This window comes from Bacillus rossius, chromosome 15 (genome assembly GCF_032445375.1).
Source record: "Bacillus rossius redtenbacheri isolate Brsri chromosome 15, Brsri_v3, whole genome shotgun sequence".
In the NCBI taxonomy this organism is placed as follows: Eukaryota; Metazoa; Arthropoda; class Insecta; order Phasmatodea; family Bacillidae; genus Bacillus; species Bacillus rossius.
Genome location: NC_086342.1, coordinates 12,467,657 through 12,487,371, shown reverse-complemented (window position 1 = coordinate 12,487,371; position 19,715 = coordinate 12,467,657). Strand labels below are relative to the sequence as shown.

At 36.8% G+C, this 19,715-nt stretch overlaps 1 protein-coding gene across 4 annotated transcripts in view; it reads right to left on the bottom strand.

Annotated features, from left to right (window-relative positions):
• Positions 1 to 4,836: 4,836 nt before the first annotated feature.
• The window catches only part of LOC134539478 (cell division cycle and apoptosis regulator protein 1-like), a 61,571-nt gene continuing 46,692 nt past the window's right edge, over positions 4,837 to 19,715 (bottom strand). For all 4 annotated transcript variants that reach the window (XM_063381545.1, XM_063381548.1, XM_063381546.1 and 1 more), the window contains 6 exons: positions 16,542 to 16,694; positions 15,906 to 16,115; positions 12,607 to 12,757; positions 10,972 to 11,085; positions 7,982 to 8,217; positions 4,837 to 6,290 (listed from right to left, as the gene is read on the bottom strand). In XM_063381545.1, the coding sequence (XP_063237615.1) occupies positions 5,916 to 6,290; positions 7,982 to 8,217; positions 10,972 to 11,085; positions 12,607 to 12,757; positions 15,906 to 16,115; positions 16,542 to 16,694 (1,239 nt within the window). In that variant the 3' untranslated portion in view covers positions 4,837 to 5,915. The remainder of the gene's footprint in view (positions 6,291 to 7,981; positions 8,218 to 10,971; positions 11,086 to 12,606; positions 12,758 to 15,905; positions 16,116 to 16,541; positions 16,695 to 19,715) is intronic.

The window sequence follows — 19,715 nt, the reverse complement described above, 5'->3', positions numbered from 1 at the left end:
TCCCGAAGAACCCTTGCCCAAGTGAACTACATCATTTTTTATGCTACATATTCCTATTCTATTCTCTCACTTTATCTGGCTTTAATCAAATCGTAATTAGAACACTGCTCATTAAATTAAAATAGCATTAGCATATCTGATGGTATAAAACAAATTGGTTGTCTGTAAAGTCGGTTTACGGACGATATTTTAACGTGACGTCATAACAATACATTGATGAAATGATTGCATACTTTTATGAATAAAATTGAATCATTTTTATTGAATTATCACTATTTTGTATGGATACAAAGAAGGAGTGAAATGTAATCTACAATTTAATTGATAAATTTACTTTTATTTGCACTCATTAATTCAAATATGTTTATTACTTTAACGAAGTGATTATTTTTATTGCTGTCTGCATTAGGTTATCATCAAAGAAACTGATGATATGTAACCTTTCAACTTCCAAATATCGATTAGTGATTTAAATGCTCTTTTTTTTTAATTTAGTCTCTAAAACAATTTTTTTTTATAAAATTCCCTTAAATAATTTTTAAAACCGTGTAGAAGCAAAGTAATTATTTTAATGCTTACTTTCAATCATTATAGTGATAAGGCCTTGGGTTGAAGTTCTGTGTTAGCAAGATGCACTTAAACAATATATACTTGAATGGTTACTTTCTGCTTCATCTCTTACTACTGGTGGACGTGTAGCATAAATATTGCACTCGTACAATAATAAAATTGTTCCTTGCACGTATGCAGACAGTATAGCTACTGCGCACGCACCAGAATATCGCTCTGGCGCGGAGGGAAATGAACCAACCTCCCGCCGCGACATGTTCGCCTGATACAAGAGCGGAGTGGCAGCGGTGTGTTGCCGCGAGACGTCACGTGACGGGTGTACCGGAAATTGATTCACGTTCCTGGCCACACTGCACCCTAGGGTTCGTCGTGTAAAAGCATGATGTACACCCGGTGACAAAAGAGCGTGTTAAGGCCGGCGACGAAAAGCGACCGCCGCCATTAGCGATGCCCAAGTAGCAGAAAGTATCAGGCGCTTATAAGCAGGTATGAAGGTAGTTAGTTGCAAGCGGTCGACCAGGCTACCTCCTTGCTTATCATGACTGCCTGATACTTGCGGTGTCGTAACTGTGCGGGACGGCTGAATGAAGCTTTTTTTTTTTATACTTTTTTTTAAATACTCTGTATTCAATATTAAGATGAACACGTGCATTAAATGTATTATTTAATTTAGTGAAATAATCGAGATAAATTTTAATTAACACTGAAAATCAATAAGTATGCAGAATGTTTATCCTGGTTTATTAATCTAAAATATTAATTAAATAACAATTAAATAATTTATAACTTTTAATGCAAAACAAATTATACAAATTACAAAAGTCAACACTGTACAAACACAAAATGATTCCTCAGTGAAATGTGTGGAACTTTTCATTTCTTTTTTATGCTGAATTTTCTGATATATGAATAATGAAACTTGGCACAGAAAATCAAATATCTTACTTGCAGTAATAAAACGTAAAATTTATCTTTCATAGTTATTTACATGAGCCAGAACTATGAGGAGCCCAAGTGACTCAACTAAGATGTAATTAACTTATTGTGCGTTCATTAACTTATTGTATGTTCATTCTACCAAGGAGTCATAGGCTGTGAAGTGGTTCACTAATTATTCATTTACTATAAAATAACCTGCTGAACAAACATAGGCATGCCAGCCAATTTTTTTCATGTTAATTAATCAGGCAGAAATAGGTTTTTCAGTCCAGCAATCTTGCACCGAGTGTTTAAATACAGAGATTATGACCGCGGTGCCTCCTGGATTTGACGAGAACCTGGGATGCTCAGGGACGGTAGGTAGCGTCTCAGGGTGTCACTCGTTCCTGCAGTTTGGACTGGATTCTTCTTACCCAGGCACCAAGAAGGTCCAGCCTGGAGCCCGACGAACTCAAGACTCCACTGGTTGTGTTGGCCTCGATCGTATGCAAGATTTCATTTGTGGTGGTGGGGAACCACTTTCCCCCACTGTTTGCTTTCAAATAATTTTATTTTTTCGAGGGGTGGTGGGAGGGGGAATGTGGGATATATATCTCCCATCCCTCCCTCTGTGTACACCCCTGGTCATGCCCACTGCATGCACTTGCTACCACATTCTTTTGTGTGGCCAGCATTGTAAACACGCTTGGCAGACCATTCAATTGGCTTCGACTGATTAACACAGATGATAATCCCTTTGTTCTTAGATGTAGGTAGCCATGACTCAATGTGTGAACTGCTGGGTAGGGATGATGCATGGGCGTCGCAAGGGTATATTTTTTGGGGGGACTGCAATTGATATAGTTGTTGAGGAATATCCATCTCCTGGGAAAAAAAAAAAAAAAAAACTGGGGTCCGGGGGTCCTCCCCCGGGAAAATTTGGGGTTTGAAGGTGCAAAAAGGTGGTTTTTAGGCATTTTTCTTTCCTAATATTCTAATTATAGTTGGTTGCAATATATAATTTATTTTTTATAAAAAATATTTTCCGAGAACAAATTTGTAAAAACACAGTACATTACCACGATTGGACTAAATGCACCATGCGCAAAATATGGGTTATATCACAGAAAACATATTTTTAATATAACTACGAAAATAAATATATTATTGGAGGGGACAAAATTGAAGACTTTTATTAATTGGGGGGGACGTGTCCCCCCCCCCCCCCCCCGGTTGCGACACCCATGGATGATGAATATGATGATGCACAATAGGATAAATAACATCTCACTTGTGTTATTTGCCTGAAACAGCTCCAGCATCTATATTTATAAAGGTATAAATTTTAATGTTGCACTTTGGACCAAGGCAAATATTTATTTATTAGTTTTACCGCACTATGCATAGCTAGGCATACTTACATTACCAAGTACATATTTTTGATTTTGAAGCCAAACACGTACATTTCATTATCATTTTTTTTTTAGAGGTATGTTGGATCCATCAACATGTTTGGGAAGTCCACAATGAATTCTTTTTTTTTATTATGTATTATTTTCCCTGCTGCTCTGAGGGCGATCAATCGCACTAATAATGCTAGGAAGGTTCCTTGCAGTAGGGTGTGTGTAACACAGGGCATGTTTACTTTTATAATCCTTGGTTCCTTAATGTGATATTGGTACACAGTAAACGAATACAAATTTTAAGTTGCAAGGTGGATGTACTTAATTGTACAGTGATTCAAGTTGAATGAACAGGGACTATACGTACAAACACACATGCTGCCTCAATGAACTGTGGAAATTGTTTTTATTTTCTGCTGCTGAATTTTCTAGTGTATGAAGAACAAAACTTTTTACTGTGCACGGGAAATTAAATCTCTCATTTGCAGTAATTAAAAATAAAATTTATATTTTATAATGGATATAATGCTATGGTTTTTACCAGAAACTGCTTAACTGAAAGTTAAGAGTGGCATCGTAGTTGCAAACTTGTATCTTGCAGCTTGAAGATGTGAATTTACAGCACTTAGGTCAGCTTAGTTGAAAAAATCACACAATCTGCCACTTTGGACAGCTAGTAAATACTGTGTCCTGCATTCTTTGCTGTTTCAAAAAAAAAATCCATGCAAATCACTCTACTGACAGAAAGTGGCACTAGAATGGCTGTTAGTAAATATGGTGTAAATTTACTAATTTAAATATATTTTTTTTAATTTGTGTGTGTTTGAATTGTTATAAGTATTTTTCATGAAATAATAATCAAAAAAGTTTGTGGTCACATTATTTTCAGGTAAATACGGTATTTACAGAAGCCTGAACTATTGGGAGAATACAACCATTCCATTTTATCAATTACGTATTGCATAACTCAAAATCGAGTTTGAAAACAAGAGTTGCTGTTGTGACTGGACACTGCAGGACAGGACATACGACCAAATGTGTTGACTCTTTGTTCAATGATTGTATTCTGTGTTCAGTGCTGGCCACACAAACTAAACCTCATCACACGTTTGGAGCCTATCTCTGTCAGAGCTGTCAAGAAAGCCTCGCAAAGAGGTGCATGGAATTGTATACTGCTACTGCTATGGTTTAGTAAGGGTGGTGCTGTGATTGGAGGAGAGGTCACGCACCTGTAACTTCCGTCGGACAGATGCGGCTGTGTAGCTTTTTTTTTTTTTATCTGCGCATGGCACTGAGTGCTTGTCGTTGGCACGCAAATAATTTATTGTGTAAGTTTATAGAGAATCTTGCGGCTGTAGCCCAGGTGCTACCGTATATGATCAACTTTATTTTAAAACTTTCGAGTTAGAATTTTCTGACCACAGTCGTCGGAAATAGCCCAATACGAGGATCGGGTGAACTCTTGTCTTTGTTACAAAGGACCGAGTTCTTCGGCTGTACCATGAATTTGTGTGCAACCACAGGACCTGACTACGAACTGTCTTTAAAGTTGATATTTATCCTTTGGTACCTGTGAACAGTTGATGTACGTATGTGTTTTTGGAGCCTATGAAAGAGGTTATGTGAGAAAAGTTGTATACTCTCCACGTACTTGCTTTTGTGGTCATAAGATGGCTGCCACGAGGACTGTGAATTTTCTTTGAGTATTAATAAAAATATGTTAATATCAGTTTTGTGTACAAGAGACGTTATTTCAGTAACTAATCAACGACAGTAACAAAGGTTATCTGGAACTTATATAATTCTCTGCGCTCAACTAATTTTTTCAAGTGTAAATGAAACATGTCCACTCCTAGGCCAACCATTGGCTATCCGGAAGTGCAATTAACTGTATACTTTTCATGTTAGAACAGGAATACACAGTATGTAATAAAGTTGTTAAACATTCTGTTTACAAATTTAATTTTATACCATGACTCTCGTACAACAGAATAAACTTATTAAAAATAATAATAAAAACCTGCATGCTTAAAACAATAAATACAGTTAGGTACAATATCCATTTCCTTTGCTTTAAACATACAAATTTTGTACAGTTTACACTTCTTAACTAATAACTGTCATTTCATTCATTTCTGATCCTGGGTTCAAAATTTTGATACAAGGAGTTTTTAAGTTTAAAGAAAAATTTTGTTTGTGGCAATAATATCTTGTTAATAAGAGATTAAAAGTTTTTTTTTTATGTGTTGTGTTTCACAAATAATGTACTTAAAAAAAACTTCAAATACAAGAATAATTAAGAGTTTTGTAACATTTGTTAATTGTGCACAAATAATTTGAGAAAAAGTTACATATACGAGTTATATTTATGAAATAGGATTTGCAAAACACTATTAATGCCAAAAATAGTTCATGTTATACTGAAACACTGATGATATGTTTCGTTAGCAATTTTAAATAGTATCTAGAAACTAAAATTACAGTTACATCATGGTTTTTCGGTGCAAGGACATTATTACATCATTTACTTGGGCTGATAAATTACAAATGTTCACTTAAAAATGGCTATTTTTTTTTTCTTCAGAATATGAGTCAAGGTTTCGGTGAATCAATACAAGTAGGCATTACTTACAAAATCTGAAAACTTTCTTAAAGTATTTCCACATTCTTTTCATGCAAGTCATTCCATAAAACAAATTGGTCTCTGCAATCGGCTAGACAAAGGCTTACAGAACTCTTGTGAAATTAAATGTTAACCCGTCAAAAAACGCTCCACATTTAATAACATCACGTAACCTACATTATTTTTACACTCTACTTGACAAAGAATGACATTATTTCCCTTACAGTTAGCAATTGTACATGTAAATTAATTAAATTTTTAAATAATGCTCCTGATCACGCGATGTAATTCAAAATAATAAATTATCCGGAGTGAAGAGAAGGTTTCGGTGCCACGCACACTCTACACATCAGGAGTCACGCCGGCACCAGCAGTTCGGATCGCCTCGCTAATTCGCGCCATCAGTCCGTCTCCATCTCGACCTCCGGGCTCTTGGGCTTGCTCGTCGCGGCGTCAGATTGCTTCCCGGGCGACGCAGTCCTTTTCTCGCCTTCCTGCTGGACCGTCCCGTCATTCTCGTCCCGGGCTCCCTCCGACGCCCCTTCCTTGCCGTCAGCTTCGGCCGGCTCCGCCTCGGGCTGCTCTTCCTTGACGGTCGGCTCGGCGACTGCGGTCTCGGCTGGCGGGACGCCGGGCCACGGCTCGTCTGCGTCGTGCCAGCGAGACCCCTCCCACTTCCCCGAGCTCCTCGGCTGCGCTCCGGTCTTCCTCGCCAGCAGCGGCCTCACCTTGTCGCCGATCTCCCGCAGCGCCTCGTAGTACGAGTCGCAGCTCGCCTGCGGCAAGGTGATCCGGTCTCGCACCCCCCACTACTCCACTGCACACTTACACCTTTGAATACATACACTGTATAGAAGTTGCCAGCGCAGGTTAAAATTTCTAATACGGTTTTGAGGCAGTTGGTTAATTCACCGCCGCAATCGCCACCATCTCTAGGGCATCGACTTGTGGTGGTCCCTAGCGGACAAGCGTCAAACTCTTCAAACACCCCTTCCCCCTCCCGTTGAATGAACTTGAGCTGCAGTGAATGATAGGTGGGGGGTGCGGGGAATGACAGCGGGCGACAGTGCTGCGCTCTAACGTGTAAATAACAACTAAGACGATACAGGGCGTTACGGCAGCGCACTGCAGCGGTGAAGTTCCCAAGCTGATCATCATACGCTTCTGAAAAACGTAGAGTAAATCCTATCCACTCGCGACTTCTATACAGTATATATATTCAAAGCTTACACTAAACGAAGAGAATGTATACTGGCATCTTTGTGCGACACAACAGCTCTCATACGAACGATTACATTGCTTCACATGTCTGGTCACGTTTAACTTGCACAAAACACGAAGCACTAAAAGAAATTCTCTTACGAAGAAAGTAAAAGTTCCATTAATACACATGCATACGCGATAACGCAATTTATTAAACAAATTTTGGCAATTTTTTTTTTTTTAGAAAATGTAAATTTTCCATTTTCATAAAACACAGGTATTTTACTTCTAAAAACTCTTAATATAGCATAATTGACGTTTAATAATAATTTAAATTATGAAGTGGGGTCTCAAAAAAGGTTCTCTTGGAATTGAATAAATTCAACAAATGAAAAATGCTATTGATTTCAAGACAAATTTCAGAAAGAAATAGCAAAACTTTGTCAGCTTAGAATCTCAATCTAATATAGAACATTAGCTAGATAGAGGATGCAAATGATAAGATACACCTCATATTTAAACTAGGTACAGAAATTCACAAAAAAGTGGGTTTTACAATATAGTATATTTACTACAAAACAAGCAGGCAGAAAGGGATATCAGTGCATTCACACAAATTTGCATAAAACTTCACCTATTTTTTTCCAAACCAAATATTAAAATTTCCCTGAATATTTTTTTTTAAACAATTAATTAATGTTGTCATTTCCTGAAGGAAAAAAAAAATTAAAAAAATACAGCCTCCACCACCCCCAATAGTTTACTTAAAACTATTAATATACACATTAAAAATTAACATTTAAACAGAACCTTGCTTTAAGCCTTTTACAGTGTTATGACCATACACTTACACCACCATTTGAAAAAAAAAAAAAAAGCTTTGAGAGTCTGGATGACGGCGTACTGGGGCATGGATGCAATTTCCTTCAAATTACTGTTATCGCCAGGGAGTTTCCACGATTCTTCCGGGATTTCAAGTGAGCGAACCAGTGGCGTAGCCAGGATTTGTGTATGGAGGGGGTGTTAAGAAGCATGGCCCCCCCCTGTATTAGAGTGGGGGGTCCCCCGGGAAAAATTTGGATTTTAAGGTGTAAAATGGTGCTAATTTAGCAGTTTTGTTTTCGGTACTTAAATTAAAATATTGTAACGGTAAATTTTTTTTATTAATTTTAATATGAAATTTGTTTGAGCGATGAATAAGAAATGTATTAAAGATTGGGTCCTAAGGGAGCGAACCCGGCCCCGAAGAGAGGCACACACTCACGGTGACGCTGGCCAGCTCCTTGCCGGTGGCGTCGAGCGTGGCCTTGGTGCCGTCCAGCTCCGCGGACAGCTCGCGCACCTCGGCGGACAGCTGGCCGGCCCGGTCCCGCGACTCGGACAGCTCGTCCTTCGCTGCCAGCATCTCGGCCTCCGTGTCGAGGCGGGCCCGCTCGCTGCGCTTGAGCTGCTGCATCAGCTTCTCCACGTGCAGCAGGCTGCCGCGGTACATCACGTACCCTGCCGCACACAGACACGCGCTCCGCCCTTTCCTTCCGTTCCTTCCCAACGCTCCTGCCCGCCCGGCTAACTGCTCAAGGTACGCGAGAACGCTTAGTGCACACGAGCATTCCAGTTTCCATACACGTGTCGGGGAGTGCGAAAACGACAATGATATCTAAACATCAATTGGACGTAGTTACGCAAAAAAGGAACCCACCCACAATTTCGTTATATATTTCATTTGAAAATAAATTAAAATAGTACTAGGTCGATCGTACCGTCGTTGCTATTACATACTAGACCATTAAAATTATACCCACATTATGTTATCAATACGAGAATTACAATTTACAGTTAACTTTTAACTTCAAAATACTCAGAATAGGTTTCATTTGGGTTGGTTCCTTTTTGCATAACTACGTCCAATTTATTGTCCAGTACAGATTCTCGAAAGCACTCGAAAGGCCTTGCATGGCCCATTATTCTTAACTTCCCTGCCACAAGATGCGATAGTTACGGCACAAATCCCACAGATGCGCTAAGCACAACGAGAATGCTGAGCCCCCGTTCACAGCCTGGCGCTTAGAGAGAGAGACAATACCGCCAGCGGCACACTGTCATTAGGGGTAGTCAAATTTTCTTTAACGATGAAATCGCAAAATTTTAAAAACTCACTTGCACATGATGTGTAATACAAATAGCCCTACTTGGTAGCAATAAGAAGTTAATATACTGCATTTTATTTTTACGAAATTTGCTGTCGTGCGCAAAATCCGCAATTTTTCACGAAATGCTACGGAATCACGATATCGGCGCGAAATTAACTTTTTTCTGCGATAAAAAAAATAGGTTGAAATCATTCCGAAAATATGCAACATAAAATTTTGTTTACAATACAAAGCGATTGTACATGGGACACTGGAATCCTCCAGCGATAAGGGAATGGCTGAATGAATGAATGTGTGAGAGGTAGGTGAAACTAAAACTTTGTAAAAACATATACGTAGAACCCTGTTATAATGAATCTGAAGGGAGTAGTTTATATGTTCACTATAGAGGGGAAACTTTATATCTGGGAAAACTTTTATATTGGCAATACATACCCAAAAGCATAATCTTTACTACACATAGGCCTAAGCCAAAAAAATAACGAATGAAAATACTCAAAGCAACAGTTTTATGAGCAAATGCAGATATTTTTAATGCACTACACATGTACAAACTTTCTATTAATGGTTCTTCGACATCGGTGTATTTTCCTTTTTTCAGGCGTTTAATACTCTGTGACGTATTCGCAGCTTGAGAAAGATTGTTCACCTTGTTTAATATTGTACTTCATGTGGATGTTGCAATTCCCAGTTCCTTTCATATTAACACGTGCGGGACAGTGGGGTTGGAGTCTACTTTTTAATAATGTCCAGTTTATCTCGCACAGATAATGCCTTACGTTTTTTTTACGCGTTTTTCACCCTTTTTTATGTACGTATTTCTTATTGAAGCACATTTGCAGTTTAATAACACGAATTTTTTTTTTTCGTCAAAAGTAAATAAACGAAAAATAACGAGTCTGGCGCATCAAAGAACACTACGTATCATTTAGTATCGCAGTTGCTAAAGCTGGAACGAAAATTTCTTACTTTCTATGGAAAAATTTAGTCCACAGAGTTCTATCTAGTGGTAGTCTTACGAACCTTACTCAATCAAAATGTCCGAAAGGTGAACGATAAAAATGAGACGTAAAAATATTGAATTTGCTGCTATAATGTACATACGTATTTGTGTGGCGGTAATTTATGTTTAATTTTGATAACTTATTAAATGTACACGCGTTCGCCCATTCTTTAACTATACAGGGAAAATTATTTATTTTCACCAAACTGAGCACCATTTCTGGCTACACGTAGCCTGACGAGGCCACTCGATTACGACTTGTTTATAATATGAACAGTGGACAATCTAGTAGCGTATTGCGGAGAAAAACGTTAATGTGATCCAGAATAGACGTTTTGTGAAAATACTTGTAATTATATGAAAATATTTGAGATAAATGTGCATTATGTCGACAAGATTTGTTCGTGGTACACGGGAAAACGTATCAACATTGACAAAAGTTGTGCGCTATATCCAATAAATTAATACATAACCTCACATCATTTTGCCGGGACCGAGACGGAAATTCACAATAAACGGGAATTCATTATAGGCGGGTTCACTATAAACGGGTTCTACTGTATCATTTTTAGAATAAATATTGTTTTGAATTCCAGTTCATGGAATTGTGGCGTTTCATTGCAGGTTTAGGAGATTTCAGTGTTGTTTTTATAATTATAAAAGCTGCTTAGTAATACTTACTCAACCAAAATAGGGTTTAAAATTAGAAAATGCATTTTTTACAGTAAAATAATTTGTAATAAACTGGTCCAAAACAGATACTTTCAGAACAATAAAAATAAATTAGCATTTATGGTTTACGGTTGATTCAATAGGGATGCACAGTAAAACAAATTAAGAGAATCACATTTTCTGATCCTTGCATTTTGGTACAACTTTCCAAACATTAAAATATTAATTTTTTTTTTATTTGAATTAAGTTTTGGTTACAAGCTACTCAATTCCATGATATAACTTGCTTTTAAGTACTATATGGTGTATTAACTTGCGTTTCAGTGTTATTTTGGTTTCATCGCAACTCATCGTACAATCTTCTTCCTACGTATTATATACATACACTGTTTTCACAAACAAACCCTGAATACCTCCACAAGCACTCACCATCAGGCATGGAGGAAGCGTCACCCGCCCCATCGTTTGCCTTCCTGGCCCGCTTGGATGGCGGGGACGACCCTGGACCGCCAGTGCAGAAAACTGGCAGCAGATGCTTGTTACCTGTCGATTAAAGCAACCTTCAGTCCAGCGAGTTACATAGTTTCAGGACTGTATGCTTTATATTGAACAAAATGCTGCAAAACTTCCTCTCATAATTCACATCCAACATTACGTTGAAAAACATCCACACAAACACCCTTTCAAAAATTTCCAAATAAAACGAAGTGTACCTGAAAATGAAATTTAACTATGTTTGAACTCACATAGAGCCCAAACGATTTATTCATTTTATATTTTTTTAACCCATTTTTTATAACTTTAACACCTATTCTGGCATTCCTGCACATATGACAGAGTACATAAATTCCATAATTAGACTCAAGATATTACAGTTTTACTGGCTGCTCCACGAAGTTTTACCAACTAAAATACAGGTCATATATTTACTTTACATACATAATCTGTTATAACTTTTTATTATTTTTTATTTTATTTTTTTATTTTTTTTTTACTGGCTGCTCCACGAAGTTTTACCAACTAAAATACAGGTCATATATTTACTTTACATACATAATCTGTTATAACTTTTTATTTTTTTTTTTTTTTTTTTATATCAACATCTTGCCACTCATATCTAGTATGCCGAATATGCCAAATCGGCACTTGTAAATTTAAATATTTAATGTACCTAAATAACTTACCCAGATCAAGACTTAAATCTTTGCAAAACATGTCCTCAAAACTTCTATGAATACTTTTGGTAGTTTTTTTTTTCTACTTCCAAACAGAAGTTGGGAAAAATATCAAGACCAGTGCAGCCAACTTGCAGGCACACACATTATTTATCACATTTATGAATACAATAACACAGTGGTAAAGTTTACACTATATACTAGACTATTAAAAATAAAAGACTCTCTTAAAAGAGGAATGAGCCAACTCATCTATCAAACCGTTTAAAAATCACACAGTTTCGCAAACCACATAATATATTTAAAAAGTTAAAATAAGTTTCAGGATTTATGCTTAAGTACTTTACAAAAGATTTACCTTCTTGTTACATAAGCTACATGAGTGATATTATTTACCGTACAAATGCTTGACACACACAATAAGGTCACATACGTGTGCAAGTTTCCCTGCTTCCGTGATTCGTAATTCCGTAACAGCAAATTTTAATTAATGATGATGATAACAGAATAGTTACACCGAATACAGATCCAACCTACAATTCACTCAATAGTTATATCTGTTTTCGCTGCAAGTCCCAATTTCAAAAAATTAAAAATTAAAATTAAAATGAAAAATTTTTTGGCTATGTACACTAGTTGCATACAGGTATATAAACCATGAACACAGTTTTCACATTGTTGTTGGTTAGATCTCTATTCCGGGTAAATATTCGCGGGCCACCCCGGCATGGCCCGAAACCACGACGAACCATACACAAGGGCTACACCTGGGAAGGAATCAAATGAGATGTTGAGGAACACGCGGGAAGGTGCCGTCAAATGCAACGCCACCAAAGCGCCGCGAGGACGAACGGGAAGACGGAAGCCCGACCGACCCGCCTGCACTGACCGAACGCGAGGGACGCCAGCTCCGCTCCCGCGGCGGGCTTCTTCTCCGCCTTGTCCGGCTCTTCGTCCTCCTCGTCCTTCTTCACCTTGTCCGTCAGCTTGCGGTAGTGCAGGGAGTCCCTCGTCACCACCTTCTGCACCAGCTTGCGCACCTGCCGACACCCAGTCGCGCACTGCAGCCAACCAGCTGGCGATTTTTCCAATACATACATACAGTGAAACCTCCATTTAACAAATCTCAAGGGACCAAAATTTGTTGTGTTTGTTGTAAAGGGGTTTGTTAAATGGTTTTTGCACGATATATTTCTAGTCAGGGCTAGATTTTAAGGAATATTTTAACCAACGGACAGGTGTAATCGAAAATTTGCCTGTCCGCCATCCAATTTGCCTGCCCGCTGTTTTACCCAAATAAAAAAAAATTCAAAGTCGCTGAAAAAGTGAGAAAAAAGGATTTTTGCTATATTTTTATCACACACTTAACATCCTTATTTAATCATCATTTTCAGATGAGTCACTGTCTGAGTTACTGCACGAATTACTTGGCTGATTCTGTCTTGAACATCTTCGATAAGGAGGCTGAAAGGGTCGACGTTTTCTCTGAACATTATGATACCAGAGATTTATTGCTGGTGCTGGATCAAACTCACTTTCAGCCATTATTGTTTATTTATAGATATTGTCAAAGACGTTTTATTTGCTGTCGCTGTCGCTTAAATGTTATTAATCACCTCTGCTGCATTAGTGCGTGCGAATAACCTCGGCGTCACAAGTTGCACCTGTCCACCGGACAGTTGCCTTTTTTATATTGCCTGCCCGGACGAGATTTTGCCTGTCCCGGGCAGGCGGACAGGTGCTAAAATCGAGCCCTGTTTCTAGTCATCATAAAGCTTCACATAAATGGCTAGAACTGTCATTCTGACTGTTTAGTATGATATGAGGAATTAAACATGAAAAAGTAGATAGAATATACGTACATGTATTTCCAATACATTCTGCTACTAACACCATGTTAAAAATATTTTCGCTAATGATTTTAGTGTATTAAAACTGGAGTCGGGTTTTGATAAATATGCTGAATAATTTCATGATATTTTTCGGGGCATTTCATCGTTATATTGTGTTAACTTGCGTTTCTGTGTTACATGGTTTATTAAATGCTTTATGGCAGTTCACAATATGATCTTGTTCCTATTGATTATGCTTGTGTGTCAGACTCCAGTGGCTCGTGTAAGTAATGGAATCATCAATTGAATAAATTGAACTGTAAATACATATATACTTGACAACACCGGTTCAAGAGTACTCCCTACCGTGCCTTCACCGTGGTTCACCCTCGCCACCAGGGGCGTAAGGGGGGGGGGGGGGAAGGGGGGGGGGGGTTAGGGGTTCAAACACCCCCCCCCCCCCCCCCTTAGCACCAAATCTTTATTTAAATTTCTTACTCATCACTCAAACAAATTTCATATTAAAAATGAATAAAAAAATTTTACCATTACAATATTTAAATTTCAGTACCGAAAACTGCTAAAATAGCACTATTTTACACCTTAAAATCCAAATTTTCCCGGGGGAGAACCGCTTTAATACTTCTTAACACCCCCCATACACAAATCCTGGCTACGCCACTGTTCGCCACGCCAGGCAAATGCTACCGGTGGTCCGTAATTAGTGGAGATGACATTTCCTGGTTCTAAGTAGCTTGGCTTCTGGGTTGCAGCCGTGTCTTTGGCGAAAAATTCACCAGGTGAATTATTCGCCAAGGACGAGGCTACAACCCAGAAGCCAAGCTACTTCAGGCAATGGCCGTGAAAGCATGCAAACATTTTTGACGTGACGTCTAATAAATCGATGAACGCCGGCTGCACGCACGATAAAGTGTCCCACTACAGATGTCCCACTACGGATGTGTCCTATTTGCTCATTGTACGAATGTGTGGCATCTCTCTTCATGCTCATTGTAGGGCCTACGCATGCGTGGCATCTCTCTTCCACTCAATTGGAACGACCATCGATTTGATTTTTCAATCATATTTTCGTCGTTTGAATTATTAATATTATGTAATTTAACGATCGTCCACCGATTTTCAGCACAATCGGTACAGTTATTTAAAAGTAATGTTGAATATTCAAATACGTTTTGAACCAACAATGGTGTTTTACAGTTACACATAATAATTCTATTACAACCGGGATCTTTTGCACGTTTTAAAAAATATTGTAAAACATTATAAATAAGTTTGGTGTATTTGGGATGCGTATTTTGTTATAAAATCGAGTTATAAAAACGAAATAATATTATTCCCCTACCGTGAACAAAATTTTTATAGATATATATATAACATTTGAAACTATTAATTATTGAATATGGCCTCGTGGCTGAGCGATCAGCGGCGCTATCTTCTAATTGTAAGGTTGTCAGTTCGAATCCCGGCAGGTGCGAAATTTTTTTTTGTACTTGTGAAAATAAATACGGCGCACGTAACATTTCAAAAGTAATAAATATATTTGAATAATGAATGCAAATAAAAGTAAAATTATTAATTAAATTGTACATTTCATTTCACTCCTTTGTATCCATACAAAATAGTGATAATTCAATAAAAATGATTAAATTTTATTCATAAAAGTATGCAGAGGTAGATTTTATCATACAAAATATAGAAAAATTTAAAAAAAAAAATCCTTCATCAAATAATATAATATTTTTAATGCCTAAATGGTTTGGTTGCAAAAACCTATTACGGCTCAGTCTCAGGCCGAATATATTTCCTTTTCTTCTGGATCAATCATTTCATCAATGTTTTGTTATGACGTTATCACGTTAAACTATCGTCCGTAAACAGACTTTACAGACAGCCTATTTTTTTTATTTTTATAAAAACTGTTTACACCGCCATAATTGAAGTAAGATTTGTATGCTGCATTTTTACGGTAAAATAATTTCTAGTAAATTGGTCCACGACAGATACATTTAGAAAAATAAAAAAAAATTATCGAGCATGTATTAATTGATTCAATACGAAATGCACAATAAAACAAATTAATTTAATTTTTCTGGTCCATGCACTTTGGTACAATTTTTTGTCCAGTAATAATGACATTCCATGAATTTCAAATATTAAAAGATATATTTTGTTATTTGACTTAAGTTTTCATTAAATGCTACTAAATTCTATACAATAACTTGCATTTCAGTGTTTTTACATGCTTTTCGGTGTTATTTCGGTTTCATCGCAATTCACCATATATGTAGTCTTGTTTCTAGCTATCAGAGATAAAGAAGGAGTTGCGTATGTATACCTGAGCCCGGGACAAGTTCAGACCCAGGATAAACAGCAGCTCCTCAATGTCCTTGTCCAGAATATAACCACAGTGGGTCTGGTCAAAATACACGAACGACAGCAGCAGATTTGGGTCGTCAGTCACAGCCTTCCCTCGCTCCTTTTTCTTCTTGTCTTTGTCCTGCTTTTTGTCCTTATCCTTCTTGCTGTCCTTTGAGTCATCATCATCCTGATGAAACAAAATAAAGCCATGTTAATTCCACAAAAAAGCCCACAACATAAGCCAGTATCAGGTAACACACTTCTTAAAATTAAACAATGTCAAGCAGGGCTAATATTTTTCCAAACTTGTACTCACGCGATTCCTCAACAGTGAGATCAAGCAAAATAAAAAAAAAAAATTTAAAAAATTCAATTTCTCTTAACAAGTTTATTCTTCAAATTGTATTACATACTTGGGAATATCAAAAAATATTTTGGCTATCAGAAATAAGCTCAGCCCCTCATGCCAATAGGTAATAAAAGTTTTACTGTATTCACTTTTTAGATTATGAGCGTTCTGTGTCATTACTTGATATTCGGCCACCAACAGTACCGATCCATGTGGATGATAGAGGAATTGTTGTATAATGAATAATGACTGAAAGTCACTCACGTCTTCGTCTTCATCCTCCTCATCTTCCTTATCTGATTTACTCTTGCCATCATCCTTCTTGTCCTTGTGGTCTTTATCATCTTTCTTGCCATTTTTACGATCATCTTTCTTTTCCTTGCGATCTTTATCATCCTTCTTATCCTTTTTGTGGTCCTGGAAATCATGCAATCATTAGTGACATGGAACACCAAAAGAAAAAAGTGCAGGTGACAACTGTAATTGTAGTGTCTTCAAATAGAAACAAACTGGGGGGAAAAAATACTAGTTTTAAACTGTATGTGTGATACACATACATGCAGACCTTAAATACAACCACACATAAGGTGTATTAGGCACTGGTATTTAGATAATTGTATGTAGAAAATCTGTTCAGTATCTTGATACCCTTTGACACAGGCTTCTAAATTGATGCTATATAGTATGTATAGTACTGAATGACTAGATAATTATAGTAATAACTAATCTACTTATGAAAGGGCTTTCTGGGCACAATTCATGAAACTATTTTACTCAGGCCAAGACACAATCAAATTTAAAACAATTTTGACAAGCGAATAAATTGTGTACCTACTAGGTTGTACCAGTCTCCTGTACAGACAATTTTAGTCTCAATTAATGGCATATAATCTTAATCCAAAGGCGAACAAGATCTGAACAAAATTAGAAACTAAATATGTCGTAATAGCTTTTGCGTAAGTAAACATTCGTAAGAACTGGGCTGTGAAAGTCTTTAAATATGGAACCCGACAAAAATATAGCTGTTAAATGTAATAAATGTGTTAATAATCAATGTCAATATTCTTATTTCGAAGCAAATTAGAAATATTTTAACACTTATATTTGTTACAGTAACAATTATACTGTATTTACCAGCAAAGGGTCACCCCTGCCTTCGGGTGGCACCTAAATTTTGGGCATAAATTCTAACATTTTTACAAATTATACTTAATCGTAGGGTTATATTTATTCAAATCCAACATAGGTTTTATGTACATTTCAACCACACAGTGCAATATTATTATTTTTTTAACCCTACGTGAATAACCTTCATAAGGGTAATTTTCTTGAACTAAAAATCGGCATAAAATGTGCAACCAATATGCGGGTAATACGGTAGACAAGAACAGCACAAATTATTATGCAAGTTATTCCACGTGAGTCAATACCAGTCATTTGGGTCCAATATATTATTTAATACCATCACCTCAAACCTGTGTTTCTCTATACAAGGTAAAACAACTAGGGTTGTGCGAATGTTCGGTATACCGATACCGAAATCGAAATTTTGCTACTTTCATTTTCGATTTCGGTAAGAATTTCATCTGTCGAAGTTCGTTTTTAGCGAAATATTTCGAGCCAAACGAAAGTTCAATAGCTTACCGAAGTTCGTTTGTTCTAGTTGAAAAAGAAATCGTAATTTAATAAAAATGTACAGTATAATACCGGTACAATAACGTTCCTTATTATAAAGTATATTTCACTTAACGAATTTTTTTTAAGTCCCCGCCAAAAATCGTATCTTCGCCATGCAAAACGGTTTCAGTTTAAAGAATCATTTTCACTATAACGTATAAATTCTACTAGTAGCGTGGCATTACTACACCAAAATTTACTTAAACTGGTAAATACATTTCCAGCTAAATGATTAATGTAGTAGAACAAAGATACACAAATACCACCGCAACGTATTTTCTAACCTCTAAATTCTCAAAACAAAGTTAACAAACAGTTGAGCGCACAACCATAGATTATACCGTACGTAGTATGCGACGTGAGCAACACAACACCATTCGATACATCGAAAGACTGAGGTTTGAGAGAAGTATTAATTATTTAGACAAAAGTGTTATGCTACGCTAAAAATACTGTTTGATGTCTGTGCCAGGATTGTTTATTGTTATTGTTGAGTTTATTTTCAGGTTACGTTATTTAGACACCGCATTGTATTTGTGCTAGAATATGAATGATCCTGGAGATAAAAAGAAACGAAAGCAATTCACGCTTAAGGAAAAAGTGGATATACTCAAAGAACTAGACACGGGGAAAAAAGCAAGTCGCAGTTGCGAATACATATGGCATTGCGGCTCTCCTGTAGCTATTTTTTTTATATATTTTTTTTCTCTTTGTAAAGATATGTATGCATGTTTCAGTGCTAAGTACAAAAACTTGAGGTACCTGTAAGTACTTAGCACTGAGATTCTACTGTAATGTCTTCATATGATTTGCTTGTTATTACTAATAATGTAATAACATATGCAAATCATATGAAGACATTAATTAGAAAAAAGATTTCCATTAAGATTAATTTACGTGGTGATGAAAAAAACTCACGTTAATGAAAATACGGTAAAATCATAATTTGAACAAACATGGCAGATAAAGTAAACAAAATTCAACAGTGATTACAGTAGGCCTAGGTATCAAAACAAAACCATGCAATATTTGAAAAATTACCTGATTCATTTGCTTTCAAACAGTAGTGTAGGTACTATATTCGTAAAACATACATTCCAGAACTGTTAGTACACTATTTAGTATTTACCGTATACACATAAACAAAGAACGTACCTACTTTTATTCGCGCACAGCCAAACAAAAACATTGTCGTCTGCTTTATTTAAATTTTACATACTCTGACTGGCATATAAAATCCTCATAATATACAGCCAATTAGACAAAAAGGTCAACAAGTCACTGCATGTAATGACCACTTGGCAGCAACCATTTGTTATGTTTTGTTTTGACCATGTCCCTTGCCTGGTCTACACTTCCTGAGCTAGCCATGTGTGACAGTGGTGCAAGATGGCGGCCGTTCCGCAGTATTCACGTATTTTTTCATCAGTACCATGCACGTGATAAATATATTATCATAGACTGCGACATTACGACTGTAAAGGAAATAGTCTGTGCGCTGAAAGATCTGGATTGATTCTTGAAATTTACGAGTGACATGGGGCTGTGTTGTGTGGTCTAGGGCGGATGTTGATTTTTTAAATAGAAATATTTATATATACATCAAAAGGTACCAAAATGATTTATGTAATAGAATTTATTACTGAAGAGCAAATTTTGGGCACTTTTTTTCTTTGTTAATTAAAAAATTTCGCTTAACTTTCGTTAAGAATATATTTATCTCATAGAAAAATTCATTTTCGTTTCACTTTCGCGAAACTT